We start from the raw sequence: 20,471 nt of genomic DNA, 5'->3' as shown, positions 1-20,471 counted from the left end.
TGATAGCCCCAATATTTTGTCTCTCATCCTCACCAGAAGAATATGCGCAGGATGTTGGCTATGAGCAGCACCAGACAGACTCTGGTGGAGAAGCCCTCAGTGTTGTTGTTCCTCTGGATCTCCTGGTACTGTGGCACGTAGGGCAGGGCTCCCCCAAGGACCATGACGACGGACGCCAGCCAGGACAGCAGCGTCCAGGAGCCCTCCATGTCCTCCTCCTGCAGCACCACCTCTGCATCCATCACACCAACAGAATCTCAGTGGTGTCCAAGGGGTCTTGTTGTGGCAGCTGGGGAGCGGACACATTACAGGTCAATCAGAGCGATCGGATGAATGGACTAATGGGCGTCATGAGGCAACCAGAAGTCACTGGGTCATAAATTAACTTGGCCCAGTCGCCTAAAAGCACTAAACACATTAAGCTGATTACATTTATATTTAAATAGCCCAATTATTATCGCCCTACTGGGTTTTGTGTAGTCAAAAATGCTGCCCCTCTTTACTTCACAATACTCTCTTGGCTGGAAAAATCCAATTACAGCAAGCCAGTAGCTCAGGCACAATGGCTACATTGGTCAGACTTAAACATTTTGTTGGGGAACACAAGGACAATGAACTGGGCTGGTGTTATCTATGCCGTCACACTGTGGTGGCTGCCTGGAAGTTAACATTACAATAGAGACACTATTAATACCGCAGTAACATGACAACGTGGTAATATTTAACATACACTACATCCCTTGACGGTGTGTTACTGTTCTTGCTCCGCATATTAAAAACTGTTAATTCAGACTTTTCTTTACCGTTTTTTTTTTGTTGTTGTTGTTGTTGTTTAATTTCTCCAAAGTATTTGGAATCAGTAGGACCTACGAAGTATAAAAACTAAGTAGTAGTTTTTGGAACAAAAAACAAAAAACAATGTCCTCATATGTGGACACTGGGATTATTTCAATATTTATATTATAATAAAGTCACCAATGTGTGAAAAAATATAAAACTGTCAGTTTTATTATCTGTACATGGCTGAGGAAAACCAGAATTGCGAACAATGAAGTCCCTCAAACAAGTATTTGCTGATTAGACACTAGAAGCATAAATAAGTTTTAACTGTAGAATTTGATGGAGTTTTGTTCCTTGTACACTTTTGTCTTGTGATCGTCTCTAGAATGAATCCGATGAAATGCCCGCTAGCATATTTTTACTGACTAAGGTATTAACCCTTTGCTACCACTAGATGGCAGACTAGAGCGTCGGGTTTAAATGAAGCAGGTGCAGAAATAGTCCCGCCCACATGTAGAAATTGTCCATGAGTGTTCAAAGATGATGATGTGTTCAAAAAGTCTTAACCAGTGTCCCACATTTGCATGTAATTAATGATCAAATGCAGTAATATTATTCATGCACATACAGTGTAAAGCTCTGCCTGAAAAACATATTTTAACTACAGTCAGACGTTTTAGCAAGCAGATTATACGGAGCCCATAGGCAGGGATTAAGTAGATTTAGTATTTTATTAACAGTGGGTTTATTAATCATTGTAATTTAATTAGCAAACATTTACGCTGTAGAATAATTCTGACAGACAAATCTCTTTTATACACATTTAAATGCAGAAGCAGAAAATGTGAGATTACGACGGGGATGACAAGTAAGGGAATTAGGAAGTGAAAGATGTGGAAATGTAGCGTATCAAGGCATGACGTGGGACGGTGGGAAAGGTCGAACATTCAACAGGCGGTGAAGGCGCCACATGACAGGCGTGTATTGGGGGCACTGCTGAGGTGGCCTGGGTGGGAGGCTCCAGGATTAACTGCCAGAGCGTATAGATAACAAGTCAAAATGCAAGACTGTGCCTCCTCCTCCTAACTGACATCAGCCATACTGCAGCTAATCTACAGTTTCTTAACTGACCACAGTTAATACATGTTATTATTAGCCCGTCCTGTGTGCATCGCATCAAGGTGGTGAGGCACTCGGATATGCTGTCTCTAAATCAAATCCTTGAAATAGTGACGTTTCATGCTGAGTGTTTCTATTTCTTAATCTAAAAAAACATAGTGATTACCTTAACTGCGTACCTTTGAGAGAATGTGATCTTCTACACTTCCTTGGAAAAAAGACTTGGAATGTGGCTCCTCTGATTTACAGCATACAGCTGATATGCTGGTGTGTACACAAAACCATGACTTACACATTGAGAGCAAACACTGAAAATTACAGGAAGTAAATGAGGTGTGACTGTTCGTACTTGTTGCCGTCGTTTAGTAATCGCTGTACGACATTGAGTAACTTCAGTATCGTTTTCATCATAAAATCTGGGAAAGAAAAAAAAAGAAGCTGAGGGCCATCTTAAGTATGCACTCCTTTGTTTCCATACTGGTATCCCGTGTCACCTGACAGGTCACTCAGTATAGCTTAGGCAGCCAGGTATTTAAGTTGTGACTAAATAAATCCTGGTTGAATGGCTGCACGTGTGGGATTTTACAGCACGACAAAAGACAAAGTTGTGATTGACGCACAGAGGCAACTGGAAGATGAAATGAGACAAACTCAGCTGTAAAGCAGGGAGATGACTTAGATCAGCTCTTCTCGGTCATGTAGATGATTATTAACAATGCAAAGAGAATGCAGAAGCCCTTTAACACACTCCATATAACTATTTATTTTTTTACAAGAAGTTAAACATTATTCAGAGATTTAACAATGCAACACGCCTGCAGACATTGCCTGCCTTCCTTCCTTCCTTGGTGGCGACTGTAAGCCATCATAGTAGCCTGAATTCGTTGGGCCAGTTTTGGTAACAGAACAAGATCTGTTATGTAAGCAAGACATAGCTTCATGGGGTTGGGCCAACATGCCTGAACTTCCTCTCACACATCAATTTTTGGGCTACCAGCCCGGCGATAGAGCAACTCACAGCAGCAGCACAAAAAGAAACAACGTCTGGTGACACTGTCATAAAAAAGACAGAGTATGTTTCACATGGGTATTCTCCAATCCGCCACTCTGGGATAAACATTTATGCAAAAATATGACAAATTGTGCGTTTTACTACAAGAGTAGTAAGCTCATGAGCGTATTACTACGTGCACGGGCTGTGACTGTTTATCGCTGTCCATGAAGGATACGTACCCGAATAAATGTCAGAATATTTTATAAATATATATGTTTAAAACCTTTCAGCTGTACTTACCAGTCGCTTTCATCCACTTTCCCGCAGTTTATAAAGCCGCAACCCGCACACGCTGACGGTGTTTTGAGCTTTAAAAACACTCTCCAGGCGCCTGCAGCTCCAACTTTCAAATCCAAACTCGTTCAGTGCAGGATCTTGCGCGCGCAGACACGCACACGTGCACGCGCATTTGATCGTTTGATACAAACTTTTGTTTTTGTGTTGTATTGTATTGTATTGTTATCTTTGTTACACTCTGCAGCATTAAGTCGCTGCGGTCTGGACGTTTGCTGGGATGCAGCCACCCACTGAGAGTGTTCCTGAGACCATAAGAGGTAAACAAAACTGTGTGGACTTGCAGTGGCGGTTCTATCTTGAATGACGCCCTGGGCGAGATTGCATGAGATTAAAATAGATAACGTGGACCCATTAGACAAAAAGTGTAACAATAAATTTCTGAGACAATAACTGGTAAATGTCCTGCATCCTTATGTTGCAATAAGTACACTTATTCTCAAAGACTACAACAAATCAGAAATTTCAGTTATCAGAACAAACTTATATAAATCCACTTGAAAGTTCTAAATTACATTTATCATTCGAACAAATTTATTGCAAAGAGATTTAAACTGGTTGTGGAAATTTTTCATTTATGTAAGAAAAATAAAGAAACAAGGCAGCACCTATTTTATGACTGTGGAACATTTTAAACTTTATGGGAAGGTCTCCATGATATCTTGTCCTCCAAATCCATAGACACTGATTTCTGATCATTTCAAAAATATTCAATGCCTAATTGAATATTTTTCAAATGATCAGTATTTCTTAAGAATAAAATGCATCCACTCTTGCTTAATAACCTGATTATAATAACAACATATTATATACATACACAGATCTGCCAAGGGCCCCCTTTCTTTATTTCAACTGTTTTTTGTTGTTGTTGTTTTTGTTTTGTTTGTTGTGGATTTTTTTTTTTAAAAAAGTGGAAATGTCCATACGACAAAATTATATAATTTACTGCAAACGTTTGAGCTGTAAAAACCCATTGTATTATGTATTTATTTATTTATCTTCTTTTTTCTCTTAAGTCTTTATTTATTTTAATTGTTCAACTTCCGCTGCTGAAAAGAAGTTGGTGTTGTGTTTTGGTAATATTTTAGCTAAAATGTTGTTGTATGTGTGATGTTTGTGGGATTCAAAAAAAAGATTTATCGCCAACTCTCGCGAGATTTTTCGCGTTTTGGAACAGCTGACCGTGCGGTGGGTGGCACAGCACAAGACGAGTAACTGCTGCTGTTTATGTCGAGTGGCCACAGGACTGAAAGCAAAAGCAAAATCAACACGGCATTTTGAATTTTAGCACCACTTCGCCACAGAGAATCTTTTACATCCGAACATGGCTGAGACGGATCCCAAGTCGGTGCAGGACCTCACTAACGTGGTGAGCCGCGGTCCAGATGCAGGCTAGCGCTAGCCGCAGTAGCTTAGCTTTAGCTAGCAGTGACCACAGGAATGCTAAACGAAGCGAGCTATCGTGGGCTAGCAGAGTTTACCCAGTTGTTTCGTGCCATTTGTTTAATGTATTATATAATATGTTCGCTAGCTACGTGTATTGAAGCAGTTTTAATCAAACCGCGACCCTCGGGCTTTTGTTTAGCTGCATCACGTTATGTAATGGTCAATGGCTCATGAAAATGACATCACCAAATTGTAACCGAGCGTAGTATTAACCAACATAATCTCCAGTATAATTCTGCTCTTGTTGAGACGCTTTTACTAATCTGAATTGTTCCATAGTATATGATGTGAACTTGTTATTATAATATGGTGGTTAGTAGCGGTGTGTTGTCATGGAGATGAGCGTCGCCCAGCCTCCTAAAACCTTTTACTTGTTCCCATGATCTATTTTTATCTCATTCATTCGAATAGTCTTACATTTTTGTATTAGCAGAAACTTTTCAACCCTACCGATGACGCTCATTCCGATTTAATTCCCATTTCTTGTAGCATCTGATGTCTAAATTTGCTGGAAGGCATTCCTTAGAGCACCTTTTTGTTTGTTAGCATCTGACCCCTACCACGTAGTTGCATGTAGTGAAACCTGAAATAGCAAGGTGGGAGAAATGTAAGTAAGTAAAAGACAGCAGCTTTCACAGAGCAAACTTGCAAAATGTGTCACAAAAGTAAAAACAAAACGGCCTAAAACCTCCAGAACAGCTAAACACACAAGATTACAATTAAACAGTCTGCATTTGGTGAGGTGTTTCAGTGTGCGTCAGTGGACATCATGTTTTAATCAATGTCAGAGCCACAGATGTGATTTTTTGAGGACAGTTTGCACATGAGCCTGGTCACAGAGGGCTCTAACTGTGAGGAACCGTAACCTAAATTCAATCCTTAATTTAATAAGAAGCCAGTGTAGAGGTGATAGATGTGGTGAAGATGTGCCGCTGTATTTGAGATCGCTTCTTGAGAGATGACTGAAAGTACAAAGCTTGACTAAATGTAACACTTATGTTTCTAAGATAAGACACAGAATCTAAAGTAAATCACCGATGCCTTCAGTCATCTGTGTTGCAGCTGAGCGTTTTCATTGTTGGCAAGGAAACAAGCAGATTACCAGTCGTCTGCTTTCTTTAGAAAAATAAATAAAAGTAGCTCACAGGTTTAAGAGTTGGGATGAAGATGTAATTTCATTGAACATTCAGCTGATGTCATTATTTAAATTCATACTTTAGAGTTTCATATTAAATTTGAAATACTGCTACTCTCTTACATGTTTTATGTTTTCTTCCACAGGTCCAGACACTGCTGCAACAGATGCAGGACAAGTTCCAGACCATGTCAGACCAGATCATCGGGAGGAATATCCTGACAATCGTTTAAAATGCTCAAATTCATTTCTGGTTTTAAGGAAATAACAGATGTACATTTCACATTCTCTCTCATTTCCATTTATATCTAAGCGTTGACAAATGGACTAACCCGAACAGATATTCTGTACCGTGATGAGTTTTGTAAATTAATTATGTGCCTTAACCGATTCTCCACTTGACGAGATGAGCACGCGTATCGATGATCTGGAGAAAAACATCGCTGACCTGATGACCCAGGCCGGTGTTGAAGAGATCGAGGCGCCACCGGAGAAGGCTAAAGAAGGCCAAGGATCATAATGAAGGTAAGAAGGAAGCGGTAGAGCCATCTAGGGTTTCATATCGACATTCCTCAAGAATGTTGTATGTATGAGAAAATGACAAAGCTTGATTTGATAATCTAAACCAGAGGTTTAACGTTTTTCAAATTGATGTTGTGTTCTGTATTAAACTCAGCCTAGTCCTATTTATAAATATACGTTATCATTTTGCATGTAATATTACATTTTTCAAATAATACACAGGTTCAGATATTCATTTTTTATTTCAAACATGTGCAACAGTAGGGTGTTTGAGGGGGAAAATTAAAACGATATATATAAGAAATGTCTAATCAACCAATTTTTTTCGTTTTTGTTTTTCTCACAGGTTCATAAATAACCACGTGTGAAGTCGGTCTTTTTTGCAAGAGGAGCAGACTTTTCCATACCGAAAATGACTTCTATTGATTTGGTGTGTCGTTGTGTGAAATGCTTTTTTATATATTGAATATTGTGAAACGGTTACAGTTATGTAATGACTTGAAGAGTTGAACGTTATTTCTAAGCTAGAATAGTGTGATTTGCCCTTCAGACGTGCTCACGTGCAGCTTATGGAGTTGATGCACCAGCCTGGAGGTCGTCGCGCTGCCACTATGTACATGCATCACATTAGTTAGACCCCTGGAGGCAGTGGTGGCCAACGGGGACGGCGTCGCCCCGGCCTGTGCTGAGAAGTACATCCCGCAGGCCGACGGGTTCAGTAAAACCACCATCCCAACACGGGCACAGCGAAGATTTGAAGTTTGCAGTGTTTGATAAATGACACTGTTACTACCGAGGTGTGGGACGCATTCCAATTCTGATTTTCTTCTATTAAAGTTATTTAATACACTGCTGTTCGTCATGTATGGCATAATGTTCGGCCAGGTGCTGAGTGGATTTAAAAATATATACGGATATCATTGAATTCAATGAGAAGGTGTGTCCAAACTTTTGACTGGAAGTGCATATTACCAACTCAGAGGTGCTCAAAGCCACAATTGTATTTTATGATTCATATGATTTGGTACGTCTCACTGTTGCATGGTTTTCCTGCTTCATGTTGTTATACTGTATTGAGTATTATACTTAAAGGTAAACTAAGCTCACAGCGAAATCGGGCATTAATCTTCTATAATTTTCAAAAATGTCAATTAAAACCAACGTCTGATGTTGTCTTTACAGTTTAAACAGTTTCTCGATAAATGTAACCACACCCGTCACTCCACTGCATAGTAGGAACCTTTATTCAAACCTTTAATGCAAACAAAACGTACAAACCAATTAACAGCAATCTTTCAAATAAAGTGCCAAAACAGTATGAAACTGAAATGAACAGCAGTAAACGAAACAACGAGAGGGAGGGGCTTGATCGTGTGACACAGTCTCAAAGGACAAATACGGATAATCCTATAAACATACTATATTTGCAATATTAAAGTACTGTATCTGATATAAAGTTGATGGTTCCTTAATTGCATCTGATGGGGGGGGGGTGGTTACACAGGTTTAAAGTTAGAACTCAAAGTCTGCCTCTGTCATGTCGATGGCCCACGCAAACTTATCCCGTTGGGTTTTATTGTAGATTTTCTCTACAGGTACCTCCATGTTCTTACACCTGAGCAAATGGAAGAAAATATTAAATGAAATGAAAATATAAAAAGAAACCGATCGGACTACTGTGAGAGTTTATACAGAAAATGTCTACATTATTGACACATACACCGATCAGCCACAACATTAAAACCACTGACAGGAGAAGTAAATAACATTGATCATTTAGTTTCAATGTTCTGCTGGGAAGCTTTTGGACATGTGTGGATGTTTCTTAGACATGTTCCACTCAACCAGACCAAGTATCTGTGGACTGATCCACAGAGGCCCCTCCCCTCAACCTAACAACATCCTGTCTCCAGACACCACACCCTCAGAAGACCCATGTCCATTCTCTTATGAGTCACAACTGTTCTGGAGGCACAAGGGAGACCTACACAATATTAGGAAGGTGGTCATAATGTTATGCCTGACCGGCCTGATCTGGGATGTACTTTAACTATGAACATATGCCTGTGTTTTTGTTTGACCATGTTTGTTGTGTGTATGTTAGCTTTCCCTTACCAGGCCACGCTGATGCGTGGATCCAGGTAGTTGAGCTTTGAGGTACTCAGAGCAATCTGTTTGTTCTCTTCCCTGTCAGTAGCCTGCACCTCCATCTTCAGCAGCTGCTCTTCACAGCGCTTCACTGCTGCCTTCTTCCGCTCCACCAGCCTGACAGAAAACAAAACACACACACATATATATATATATATATATATATATATATATATATATATAATATAGCACCAAACAGTCAACTCTGACAGATACGAGGCACAACTGTGGAAGAAGAATGGATACGTATCTAGTCGTAGTACAAAAAGTGCAGCCTGGAGAAAACAACGTTTTCTGCAGAAAATAAAACATCTCATAAGAAATGCTTATTGAAGGACTGGCACTACTACTGAAATACAAGACTTAAATTATCACGTTAAATGGTCTTACTTTGTAATTAGTAAAACTGACCTGAAAGTGTTCTCTGTGAACTCTTGCCACAACTAACACAACTGCATCTACAACATCTTATTTCTCACAGATCAACTCACAGCTTATTGCTGACAGTGAACGTTAGTGACAAAATGTTTAGCTTGTGATTCATCCAGAAACTGACACGTGTGTATACAGTCTGCTGACACTTGCTTATAGTTGCTTCACGTACGTCTGCAGCTTCGGGTCTGAGTTGCCTTTGGTCTTGGCCTCCTTCTTGGCCTGTTTCAGCTCAGTATTAGCGAGGGCCAGCTGCTCCTTCCTGGCGTCAATCTGGGACGAGCACATATCGACACCAGCTCTTAAACAATGGAACAACTTTACTGACAAAATGTTACTTTTTAAAGGAGGCATTTGTGAACACAATGTGAGACAAGAAAGTGAAAACATACGACACCGTCCTTTAATATATCACGAGCAGTGAACTAAGCCAGGCCGTCCTTACCTTGGCCTGAAGGTTAGCCATAGATTGTTCAAAGGTCTTTGGCGGCGCCCGCTGGTGGTTACAGAGAATAGCAACTGCTCTGTTGGCCCTGTTGTACGACAGCATTTTCTCCGCCACATTGTCAGACTCTGTCGGGGGGTGACAGAATGTTAATTCTAAACAGAAAAATCCCACCGAGCACAGAAAATTATGTGCAGAAAATTAAAAGATAAAATCACGCCGGCGTCCCCCGTGTTATTACTGAGCACTTGCCATCTACAATGCAGAATCTTAACCTTCAACACAGACAATTACATTTTTCCATTTCATTTCAGATACCCATTAGCTTCATTTACACCTCCTGGGGTTCACTCAGCGCACACACACACACTCTGCAACCACATGTCAGCATTGCATTATTGGCTCTCTGTGGTAACCCAGAAATGAGAAGGAGCGTGACACTTCTATCTCTGAATGAGAAACGGCGGCAGAGGCAGCCAATGGGCCCCTGATAAGAGTGAGGCGGAGGCGCACAGTGCTGGGTACAGTGATAATGTACTCTCTGCCATAGCTGAAGAAAGCTGACTGACATCGGGGTATCTTAAATCAAGCGAGCTAAAAATAAAATTGTCTGAACTGTGACAGATTTATCGTGAGACTTTGACACATAAGGAGCCAGGTAATGAGTAAAGAATTGGGAATTTAATGTGCGTGTCTTACTGTTCGTGAGCTTTTTGAGCTGCTCCTGCAGGGTGATGGAGGCGTTGTACGTCCTGAAAACCTTCGCAGTCAACCCGGGCATTAGGGAACTGAGATGTTTGTTCAGAAGGGCTGTCTGCAGTGGGAGACGGGAAGACACAAATCACTAAACCGTCACTCTCAACAAAATCACCAAACGTCCTCCGCCACTAGGTGGCATTGTGGCACCGCATCGTTTAAAGTCCAGAGCGTAATTTAACAAGTAAAACACAAACTATCATCCCTGCCGTCATTATCACCATCATCCGTTTGAGCAGGGAGATTAAAAAGATCACATTTCCCCTCTGACATTTCTGTAGATATTACAACAAGTTACGAGTCGTCACAGGCGATGGTTAGCCAGCCATTAGCTCCTGTCAAATAACAGTATTTCCAATAGAACATCCCAGATGAAAACGGTGTTAACAGCTTAAGGTCACACACACAAACACACACTGGTGGCAAAGCAAAAAAAAAACAAAAAAAAACACAAACACATGCCGGCTGTGCCCACACTAATACGAGATGCAAACATGCGGAAAGACACAAAAAGTAGATTTTAACTACTGTGTGATGTGATATAACTCGGCGACTAGGATCCTGGAGATGAAAATAAATCAGATGAATTCTAAAATAACGACTCTGATGTCCAGTTTAATCAGAGCGGGGGTCAGGACCCGGCTGTCTGGGGCCACCATCAATATGCATGCGTCTCTAGCTGCAGGAGCCCATTAAAATCAAAAATGAGGGGCGCATCTCCACGTATACGTACTGTATGTGTGCATGCGAGTGCCGGAGCGCACGCAGCTATACACATTTACACGTACACAGTCGCCGCTGTGCTTTCCTTGCTAATGAGCTACCTAACTCTGCCCCTGCAATGTTAATGAAGGACTCTGCAAGTCTGAGGGGAAAGTATGATGGCTCTCTCACCCCCCAACTCCCCTGGCGTGGCGCGTTTGTGTGCACACAAATCCGCGCGGGTTTGTGTACGTCCTCCGTGTCATCTCCTAAGGCGTTATTGCAATCTGCCATCATTGCAGCCCTAATTTCCTCTCCATAATACGAGACGCAAACATACTGGACTTCCTCATTAACATACTGCTATTTGTGGCAGTGGAAACGGATGCTGGAAGTACTGACTGGTGCCATTCTGAACCAGCTATCATGATCTGGTTTTCATTTTCACTGGATCCAATTTGTGTGTTCCCTGTCACAAAAAAAAAAAAAAAAAGAATCTTCTGGTAGATGGAGGAAGGGATAGAACAGAGGGGAGGGAAAATAATGAAATGTGCCAAATAAAGCGGCTCACAGGGATAACGCTGCACTGCAGGTGGTAATTTAATTTATTTGACTAAGATGAAGTTAAATAAATAACTAAGAGGTTACGGTTAATGTGAAACTTCAGACTGCGCGCGCGGTTGCTTTAATCATATGCAGTCTGGGGAGGATTCTGCCAGACAAGCCTGATGAATACCTGCATTTTTAGCTCAGATCAGAAGCTCAAACCTCAGGTTTGTGTTGAGTCTGTGTGCGCACTCAGAAAACACAGGGAAACATTTTGAAGTTTCATATCAGCGTGACACCATCTCTCCTTCACCATTTCTGAAATGTTATGCAGTGCAATGAACGTACAGCATTGAATTGGATCCAGAAGTTTCAGACTCGTACCATGTTGACCCAGCATTCTGTGTTTTGTGCACTCTAATATAAAATCTCCACCGACTGTATTTCACACTGGCACTTTGTGGCCAGATGTAGATCTGAGCCCAGATAGAAAGGAGTGAACTCTCTAAGCTCTAAAAACAAACAAAGAGAGAAATCCAAATACTAATTACTGTTCACTTTTAGGTAATCTATGTGAAGAAGGAGATGGTTTATTTAAGGTGCAACTCATCTTACCACTGAAAAACATTTAATTAATGCCCGGTCCAGATGTTTCCCAGAAGAACGCTGAATTGTCACGAGATGTTCTTCACTTCTCCTGTCAGTGGTTTTAATGTTGTGGCTGACTGATTTGTGCTTTATGAACATCATGATGTTCACAGCCAAGTGTAAACAGGTGTATTGGACCCATCTACTCCACATGAACAGCTTGCAGAGTGCTTTTCTGTTTCCCTTACTTTTTTTTTGTGCTTTTTGTAAAAACAGAGCTGGGGAGGACGCCCCACCCCCAAAAAGACCAATCTGCTCCGATCAGTCGGCTCCAAAGTCCTGAGCAACACAACACAAACATGTTTGAGCCAAGAGCCAAATGGAGATGGTGATCAAGTACAAGGCGAGTCATCAACATGTCATATCAAATAAATTCAAATCAATTCTGTGCCGTCTCTCCAAGGGCAGCCTTTTATGTGGCCATATGGAACAACCTTAAACTTTTCATTTGCCTGAACTACATCGCATACCGAATAATTCTGTTTCAAGAAAACCTTAAGACCATGGAGACTGCAGGACCTTGCTTAATAATAAGAATAGTAATAATTTTCAACATCTTCCACCACCGGCTGAAGTACAAATACAGTAGCTGCACATCCTAATTGCCACTCACCTGCCACCCCCTTTCCTCCCCATTTTCTTCTTCATGTCTTTTTTTTTTTGTTTCGCCTGCACACCCCCACCCCTACCATTTTCTAGCCATGCCGCGCACCTTCGCACTCTTAACCACCCCTTACCTGGACCGGTTGTCACTTTGCGACCTCTCCATCTACTTCTCCACAGCCCCCCCCCCCCTCCCTCCCCCCACACTCTCGGTGCCCTGGCCTTTCCAGGTGTCAATCAGTCCTGCCCCGAGAAGCCATTACCATTCCACCTCCAACACACACTGACATTTCCTTACACGCCAGAGAGCAGAGGCACCACGCTCCCTTCCTTCAATCGCTCTGTCTCTTCATCTGCCCCACCACCACCACCACCCCACCACTACTCTAAATTGTCAGTCTTAATTTACCAACACATGGCCGGCCCTTTTAATATTCTCCCTCCCTTTCATTAGATTCATTCCTCCAAGGTGGACACTCTTATGGTGCGTGTAAAACCATGTATCTCTTCATCACAAAAGAAGGCATTTCACTGCAGTCTGGGCTCTTAACCCAAGGTCCTGAGCTGCTGGAGTACCAACCTGTCCGCCACTAGAAGAAGACACACATCAAGTAAGTCTGAATACACTTCCTCAACAAGGACAACCTGTTACCCTCGGTTATATTTCTCAAACAGACAAACAGCGTGGCTTCATTAAGACTGGCTGCTGCCTAAGAAGCCTCACATGCTCCTGAGGTAGATGAACCGTACAGGAGACCGGTGGAGTCTGTGCGGCCTTGCTGCCTGCAGCTAAGAGCAAGAGGTTGAGAGGATGCCAGACTTTTATGTGTGGAAATTCATCCGCCCAGCATGTTCGCCGTCCATTCTCGCTCGCGCAGTTTCATTTTTTTATCTGCCAGAGTCCATCCCTTCTCCCTTTTGAAAGTCCTTTTTCTGCTTTCAGTCGCCACCCCTCCCTCCCTCCCACACCCCCGCGCTTCCAATATTCTCCCCCCTTCTCCTCACTTTACCCCTTTCATCTCTCCCCACCAATGGCTCATCCTCATTCAATCTCATCTCTCACAGCGCGCAATTTAGTCCCCGCTTTTCCTCCCCCGCACCTTTTTGTCCCAAGGAAAAGAAAGGGAGAAAAGTAATTCTATTTTTCTATTTTGCTTTCACTCTGCTGTTCTACGACTTCCTCAAATATTGCACCTATAAAACGTATAGCGGGTCGAAGAAGATAAAAGCAGATGCAGTTGAGACACTCACGGTAAGTCGGTCAAAGAGGTCGTCTCCAGGCTGCTTGTTCTCCATGAAAAGTTTAACATTCTTAAAAACCTGAAATATGATAAAGAAAAAAAAAAGAATCAAAGGACTTTTACAGGTATATGTGATAAATATAAAAGAACTTTTAACTATCCAGGATGCCTCAGTACAAACTTAACTCAACTGGGAATCAAAAATGTGTTGCACTTAGTTTCATCAGGAGCAAAACTAAATGCTGAAGCTGAAATACATAAATAAATTGGTAAAGCAACAGGGAAAACATTTTGAAAGAGATTTAAAAAAAAAAAAAAAAAAAAAAATGCTGGATCCCAACTGAATTCATGCATGAAGTAGCATAGTCTGAAATTACATAAATGTGCACAACACATTAAAGTGCACTTACAGCACATACTTGGGTGTGTGGTGGGTGTAGAGTGTCGGTCCATCTCAGAGTGCAGCCAGAGAAGTAAAGCTGGAACAATTACATCTGACATTTCCAGTGACTCGGCGGCTTCCACAGATGCACCCGCTCCCCAAAATACACGAGTAAAATATGCAAGACGCCAATTAATAGCAACAGATGTGTTGCTTTAGGAAAACACACCGACGTATTCGCCGGCTGATTCGTGTCCCAATTTTGTTTCCGCTTGGAAAACGGCAGGGAAATATAAAAAAGTGCCCCTCGTGTCTTTGTGATAAAAATGTAAATCGGCATCGGTCTCGGAAAAGCAGCGTCAGTAAAGTGAGTTCACCTAATTGTTTTTTGTGAATCTGCCTTTGGGGTGAATTTATGGAGAATGGAAGTGCAGAGATAAATGCTCGGTAAGTACTCGTGAACTAGTGAAATTTACGACTGTTTCAGACCTTTTTAAGACCATTATGGGTTAAATTCAAGACCTACACAAAATACGAAAAGTAAGGAAAAATCTGAGACCCCATACAATAAGGACAGACATAAAGATTTAAGACTTGACTAAACGTATTAAAATGCAAAATATGCTCATATTTAAGACTAAAAATTCTTAAAAAAGGCCTTAAATTGGGATTTTCAAATGTTTGCACGGTTTTTAAGTACAAACTGTACATTTCTCCATGTGGAATCTCTCGGGTAATTCAGCCGTTCAAACTGAATAATAAGTAAAGAAGATACTTTGATAAGTACAATTATAACCGTAGCAATATTGTGTGGGCATTCATGGGAGGAATGAGGAAAGAAAGGTAAAGCAGTGTTTTTAAGGATGGCTTTTAACAGCTGCTCTTTTATTCTGTTGAGAATTACTAAAATAACTTTCTCTTTACAAAGAAGAAAAGAAAAATGCATATGGGACAATCAAAACAGTGCCAGTGGTAAACAGCTTTCATGTTTACAAATTAGGACCATTTTGCATTCTTTATCTGAACACAGAAACGTTGCAGAAAAACTGCACATGCAGTATCCACTATAAGGCGAGTGCGTTCGCCCAAGTATTAGATTCAATGACTGCAAACAACTGTAGGGGTTAAAACCGAAAATCCTTCCTTCCATTCTTGTTCCGTTTTATTCAAAGTGACATTTAGCAGCAATCTCCCAGATTTGCCAGGGAATTGATGATGCTAAAATATGCAGGGACTAATTAATTCCAGCTAATGTGATGCTTTTGAATGCGCTCATTTGAATAATTATATGTTCTGCCAAGAAACAGAACACTTTGGCTGTCAGGTGCTAACATTTCCTTTTCTATCCCTGGAATATAAGATAGCATGTGCTGACACCAGGGGAGGGGTTGGAAATTTCCATACGCACAAATGCACGCACACACACACACACACAAATGTGACAGCTGTTTGACACATTTCAAAACATTTTTATTTTTTTTTTTAAAGAAAGAAAGAAAAAGAAAGTTTTGTTTTCTGCTTTTGTGGTTTTGGCTAAACTGCTCTTTACAGTCATCACTTACTGTATCAGATAACAACTGATGAGTGTTGTCGCACGTATTGATGTCACCTCTTTGTCTAGTTACGTATTAGTCCGGCCTGTACAAACAGCTCACATTACGAAAAAAAGATGGCAAACTTTTTTATCACACATCTTTAACGAAATAATTACAAAATTAGTTGTTATTTACATGACCAATTTCAGTGATTTTGCTGCAGTGATCTCCGCTCAATTATTTCTAAATAAGAAACCCAACAGGCTGAATGGCTTAGAATAAAACACACAAAGTAGCTGTGAACCTCTGCAACAAGCTATTAAGTTGTACTGTGAACTGTGGAAAAATATGAAGCACTGGGGAAATTCGGAGTGAGCTTCTGGTCATAACAGCCTTTACGGTGTGAAAATGGCCCCTAAATGGTTTTGAAAGTCTACTTGTCATTACGAGCACATGCGACTCGCAATGGTGATAAAGAGTCAGGAAAAATAAATAAATAACCGTGAGTTACCGTGATATAATAATTAGAGTCCACTGAAAGATGCCACTGAGCTGCATTATAGGAACTGTAAGAGGCGGCTATTGTGAAGCTAGTAGCTTCAATATGGGTTATTTCTTTCCTCCACTGCTTTCATTTTCACCAAGGTTTTTTTTTGTCTGCTGAAAATAACCAATTTTTATAATAAGAGCGCAATAGCTGTTAGCTAAATTTACTTTACAATGAAGTGAGACGACTGTCCACTGCTCATAGACCAACCAATTTGTGCTACGTGTTACATAACACAGATATTTTACATGCATGTTGAAATATATTAAGTAAAAACTGACCAGGGTTTTCGCTCCAAGGAAAGGAAATGATGATTCCTATAGAGGGTACGCACGTGACATCACAGCTAGCCAAGTCGCCATGGTTACGGCCACCGAGTGGCAAAAAGTGACAGATGAGCATGGAGATTAGCAGCATTAGTTTGAATCATAGGCTCTAATACCATCTAAACTGTAAAACTGAACAAGAAAAGGTGAAGAGATGCATGGTTGTGTGATTAACTGTACCAGCAGATCTGAAGAACAGCCAGAGATATATTTTATTGTTGCTTTGGCGTAATTAAGGCCGACAGTAACTATTTCAGTTCCATCAACAAATAACAATAAAATAATAAACTGAATATTTGTGATCACTCCTCGTCATCCTTTTAACGTCCGGTCGGACGGTAGAATATTGTACGTTACTTCTCAGTAAAGCTCTTAGCGTTAGCATCTTCTATTTAGCTACATTTCTTATCGTTGTAGCTAAAATTAATTAAAACTAACTGAAACTGAGGCTACTCCACTTTTCCAGACATCATTATCAAGTCCTTAATTTGTTCTGATAATCCACATTTTCCCAGTCTCGCTGTATTTTCGGATACATTTCACCACGAATTGCCACTCAGGGGGGCGTGGCCCTAGTGGCAGTGACGTCACATGATTACCCTGTAAGAGAAACACCACCAGGCTATTCTTTTGATACACAGACCAGCTCTGGTTAAACGTCAGTTTTTGGGTTAAGAATTCCCCTTGATTAAGACTGAATCCCAGAGAGGTACACAGGAGCAGAGGGACAGTTCAGCTAATTTAAAAAGAGACAAATTAAACTAACACAACCACGGGAATCCAATCTCCAACTGCGACCGGAGGACAACTCTCAGCCGCCCCCGGGTTTCGGGGTCTGTGTGCACGTCAATATGTGAGCGAGTGACCTTCTCAGCTGAGACTTCTACTGGAACCCAACGGACAAAACCTAGGTTATTATACTAAAATAAGATATACTGGGTGAGTTGGCCTTTCTGAAGTGTCATTTACTGATGTCTTCTCCTAGAGAAGAGAATGGACCGATTTACTTTGTAGTTTTAAGGTCCATATGTAAGTGTGAATGTGTGCGCATCTTTTCTTTCTTTACCTTCTTGATGACCGGGACCTTGTTGTAGTAGCGAATGCAGTCTTTACCCAGGAAGTCAAACTCCACCACACACTCATTGCCCTCCAGTTTCTCGTGCAGGGTGATGTGCTCGACGCGAAGCGAGCAGCAACCCACGGTGTCTGCCGTCTCCCCCTCCTCCTTCTCATTACCAGCTCTCAGGGCCAGCTTAGGTGGATCAAAAGATACAAGAGATTGGCACGACTCAAACGCACGAAATTCTATTTACAGAGAAAACACGCGCCAGTCAGGTGACCATTAAATCCATAAACACATAAAACAAACACAGCGCAGAAAACGCAACATGGCAAATCAGAACTGAAATAGTATGTGGCATGAGCCAAAAGTAATCACATACTCAATCTATCATTTCATTCCATGTGGACTTAGATAATTAGCTCGGGGGTCACTGGAAGAAAATGGCTACATATAATCCATTTTCTCTCTGCGAAAGATCTTTCATCCAGCTATGTGAGAAAACAGAAAGGCAATCAAGATACATTGCATTGATTTCCAATATGGTCACATGGTTCTTGGAAAAGTATAACGCACCAAGGGGTGCCTGAAACCAACAGTGGTTTACTTCTAGGGCTGTTTTTTTTGTGTGTGTGTGTGTGTGTGTGTGTGTGTGTGTGTGTGTGTGTGTGTGTGTGTGTGTGTTGTGTTTTTTGTGTGATGGGTGATGTGTGTGTGTGTGCAATGACTGGAGACCGGACCTTGTCTATGAAGTAAAGGGCCACAGCTCTCTGCCGCGTGCCCATCTGTTTAGACTTCAGGTCCTGGTGGTACTGGTTGCGGATGCCGTCCACACACGACTTCAGCTTCCGAGCAACCTCATATTTCTCCCAGTCCTTCTCTCCCTGCATTCGTGAGATGGCAGAAAGGAAAAGGAGGAGGAAGAGGGGTATAAATAAAAAGGGAAACAAGATTATAAAGAAGAGGTAAAAGCAGTGTTGCCACCGTTACCTTGATTACTTACTTATTAATATTCGTTATTACTGTTACTGCTGGTCTTTAAACTTTTAGTTTCATATGATGGTGGAATTTACATGGTCGCATACTGTTGCCAACTAGCACCTCTTTGCAAATAACACTTAGTACATTTATATGCATGTGAAAAAAATTTATTATTTCCTTAATCTGTCTCTAAACGGGTCGGTTAAGGAAAACCGACCCATTTAGAGACAGATTAAGACAGATAATTGGAAATTGATTTTCTCCGCCATGTATACGCCTTAATCAGAGTTTAACTGGACAACGTGTGTGTGCATGCTCTGCAACCAATGCGCTGCCGTATGACCCCGGAACAAAAACATCCAAGAAAGCCAGTCGCAGAAGAAGGCAAACAGAGGCGATAGAAGAACCAACAGAGGGCTCGCATTTGTCCTATCTGCACCAAAAGTATCGCGCACACTAAGTACGACATTAAAAAGCTGCACTATTATCCATCTGGTTGTTGTTTGAAATGCCGGTCTGACACATAACGACTCCAGTTGTTTGTTATTTGACGTATTAGGTCAACCGGATAGGGTGCCAGACACATGCTGACAAGACACATATCGCCACCTAGTGTGGAGGAGGAGGACATGTTCCCATCAGTTATTCTATTTTCTCCATTGTACGTTAACTGGGACAAGGACTCCCAACTCCCCTGAAGTCCTCTGGCGCCCCCAAGGGAGGCATGCCTCAGGCTGTGAAAACCGCTACTCTACAACATACTAAGTAGTACAACATACGAAGTTCTTCAACTCTCTCCAACTTACTGGTTTTACTTCGCTCCAAAGTCTTGACTTAGAGACTTCAAGGTTTTTATTTTTTGGTTGTTTGGGTTTTTTTTTTTTCCTCCAGGGAATAAAAACCTCTGACCCTTCGGCCTTCAAGCTGCGCCTCTAACGACTACCACAGTAACTTGAAAGCTTGGAAACACTCATCTCTCTCCTCCCTCCATTGTTGTTTAATAACTTCAATCTGAAGACTGGTTTGGAAATAGTAATGCGTTAAATTACTTGGTACTGGAAAAAAGTGGCCAGAGTTACCGGCATCACTGTGTAAAAGTGACAAAATGGAGAAGGTGAGTAAGAAGGACAAAGATGGAGAAAAGTAAACATGTACCAAAGAACTGAAGTTAAACTTATTTTTCCTGAGAAGCCTTGACTGAATATGGCACAAACGCAGCATGCTTTAGTTTAACACAAAGACGCAACTTTGATGGCGGTTCTTTGCTGCCGGTTATATATCCAGTCCAAGATGCAATTAAGCCCACCATCAGTCAACACGCGCAGATATTGTCATGGAGACTAACAGTGGAATAACTTAACCTTTCAACATGAAAGATGGCAAGAAGGAACGAGCGAATGGAGCAGAGAAATGAGAGGAAGGAAAAGGACAAGCTGTCACTCAAGATTATTTGTGATTAAATTGCAATTAGCCGTTTTTTGTTAAAAGGAAATTTCTATTCATTTCGTTTCCAAAGGACCCACTTTTAAAATCTACATAATTTGCTGTGAAAGTTTTATTCTGTTTGTACTACTCTCACAGCATATAAATAGTTTGGGAAGCCGGTTTGGTGTGTGCCAAGCAAGAGACACGCTGCCAATTAGTGTTAGGCAATTTTAAGACATCAAGCTGATCTCAATGACGCTTTGAATTGCCTTATGAGTATTCCACCAATTTAGCATTTATCTCCTCAGCACTGATGAAATCAGTTAAACAAAAATAAAAGTCAA

General features: G+C 41.3%; 3 protein-coding genes across 4 annotated transcripts in view; 1 reads left to right on the top strand and 2 right to left on the bottom strand.

Moving 5' to 3' along the window:
• The window catches only part of si:dkey-246g23.2 (solute carrier family 66 member 2), a 50,185-nt gene extending 46,691 nt beyond the window's left edge, over positions 1–3,494 (bottom strand). Inside the window, exons 1-4 of one of the 2 annotated variants that reach the window (XM_047597184.1) lie at positions 3,194–3,494; positions 2,249–2,315; positions 2,079–2,163; positions 34–289 (exon numbers count right to left, since the gene is read on the bottom strand). In XM_047597184.1, coding sequence (XP_047453140.1) covers positions 34–242 — 209 coding nt within the window. In that variant the 5' untranslated portion in view covers positions 243–289; positions 2,079–2,163; positions 2,249–2,315; positions 3,194–3,494. The remainder of the gene's footprint in view (positions 1–33; positions 290–2,078; positions 2,164–2,248; positions 2,316–3,193) is intronic. The other variant, XM_047597183.1, reaches the window with a different exon arrangement.
• A 916-nt stretch (positions 3,495–4,410) lies between these two features.
• hsbp1b (heat shock factor binding protein 1b) lies at positions 4,411–7,200 on the top strand. The gene is made up of 4 exons (XM_047596896.1): positions 4,411–4,616; positions 5,975–6,041; positions 6,227–6,353; positions 6,697–7,200. The coding sequence occupies exons 1-3, from the start codon at positions 4,572–4,574 to the stop codon at positions 6,346–6,348; spliced, it is 234 nt and encodes a 77-aa protein (XP_047452852.1). The 5' UTR covers positions 4,411–4,571; the 3' UTR covers positions 6,349–6,353; positions 6,697–7,200.
• Positions 7,201–7,571: 371 nt separating this feature from the next.
• The window catches only part of zgc:173742 (DNA topoisomerase I, mitochondrial), a 31,543-nt gene continuing 18,643 nt past the window's right edge, over positions 7,572–20,471 (bottom strand). The window contains exons 13-20 of the mRNA XM_047596895.1: positions 18,462–18,605; positions 17,728–17,913; positions 13,882–13,950; positions 10,075–10,189; positions 9,376–9,503; positions 9,103–9,203; positions 8,466–8,615; positions 7,572–7,965 (exon numbers count right to left, since the gene is read on the bottom strand). Coding sequence (XP_047452851.1) covers positions 7,863–7,965; positions 8,466–8,615; positions 9,103–9,203; positions 9,376–9,503; positions 10,075–10,189; positions 13,882–13,950; positions 17,728–17,913; positions 18,462–18,605 — 996 coding nt within the window. The 3' untranslated portion in view covers positions 7,572–7,862. The remainder of the gene's footprint in view (positions 7,966–8,465; positions 8,616–9,102; positions 9,204–9,375; positions 9,504–10,074; positions 10,190–13,881; positions 13,951–17,727; positions 17,914–18,461; positions 18,606–20,471) is intronic.

The sequence above is a fragment of the Mugil cephalus genome, chromosome 10, assembly GCF_022458985.1.
Source record: "Mugil cephalus isolate CIBA_MC_2020 chromosome 10, CIBA_Mcephalus_1.1, whole genome shotgun sequence".
Classification (NCBI taxonomy): domain Eukaryota; kingdom Metazoa; phylum Chordata; class Actinopteri; order Mugiliformes; family Mugilidae; genus Mugil; species Mugil cephalus.
This window is presented reverse-complemented; position numbering and strand designations above follow the sequence as displayed.

Coding starts and splice junctions, on each gene's coding strand:
- hsbp1b (XM_047596896.1), top strand. CDS start 4,572: ATGGCTGAGACGGATCCCAAGTCGGTGCAGGACCTCACTAACGTG. Junction 4,617..5,974: donor TGCAGGACCTCACTAACGTG/GTGAGCCGCGGT, acceptor TTTCTTCCACAG/GTCCAGACACTGCTGCAACA. Junction 6,042..6,226: donor AGACCAGATCATCGGGAGGA/ATATCCTGACAA, acceptor CCGATTCTCCAC/TTGACGAGATGAGCACGCGT.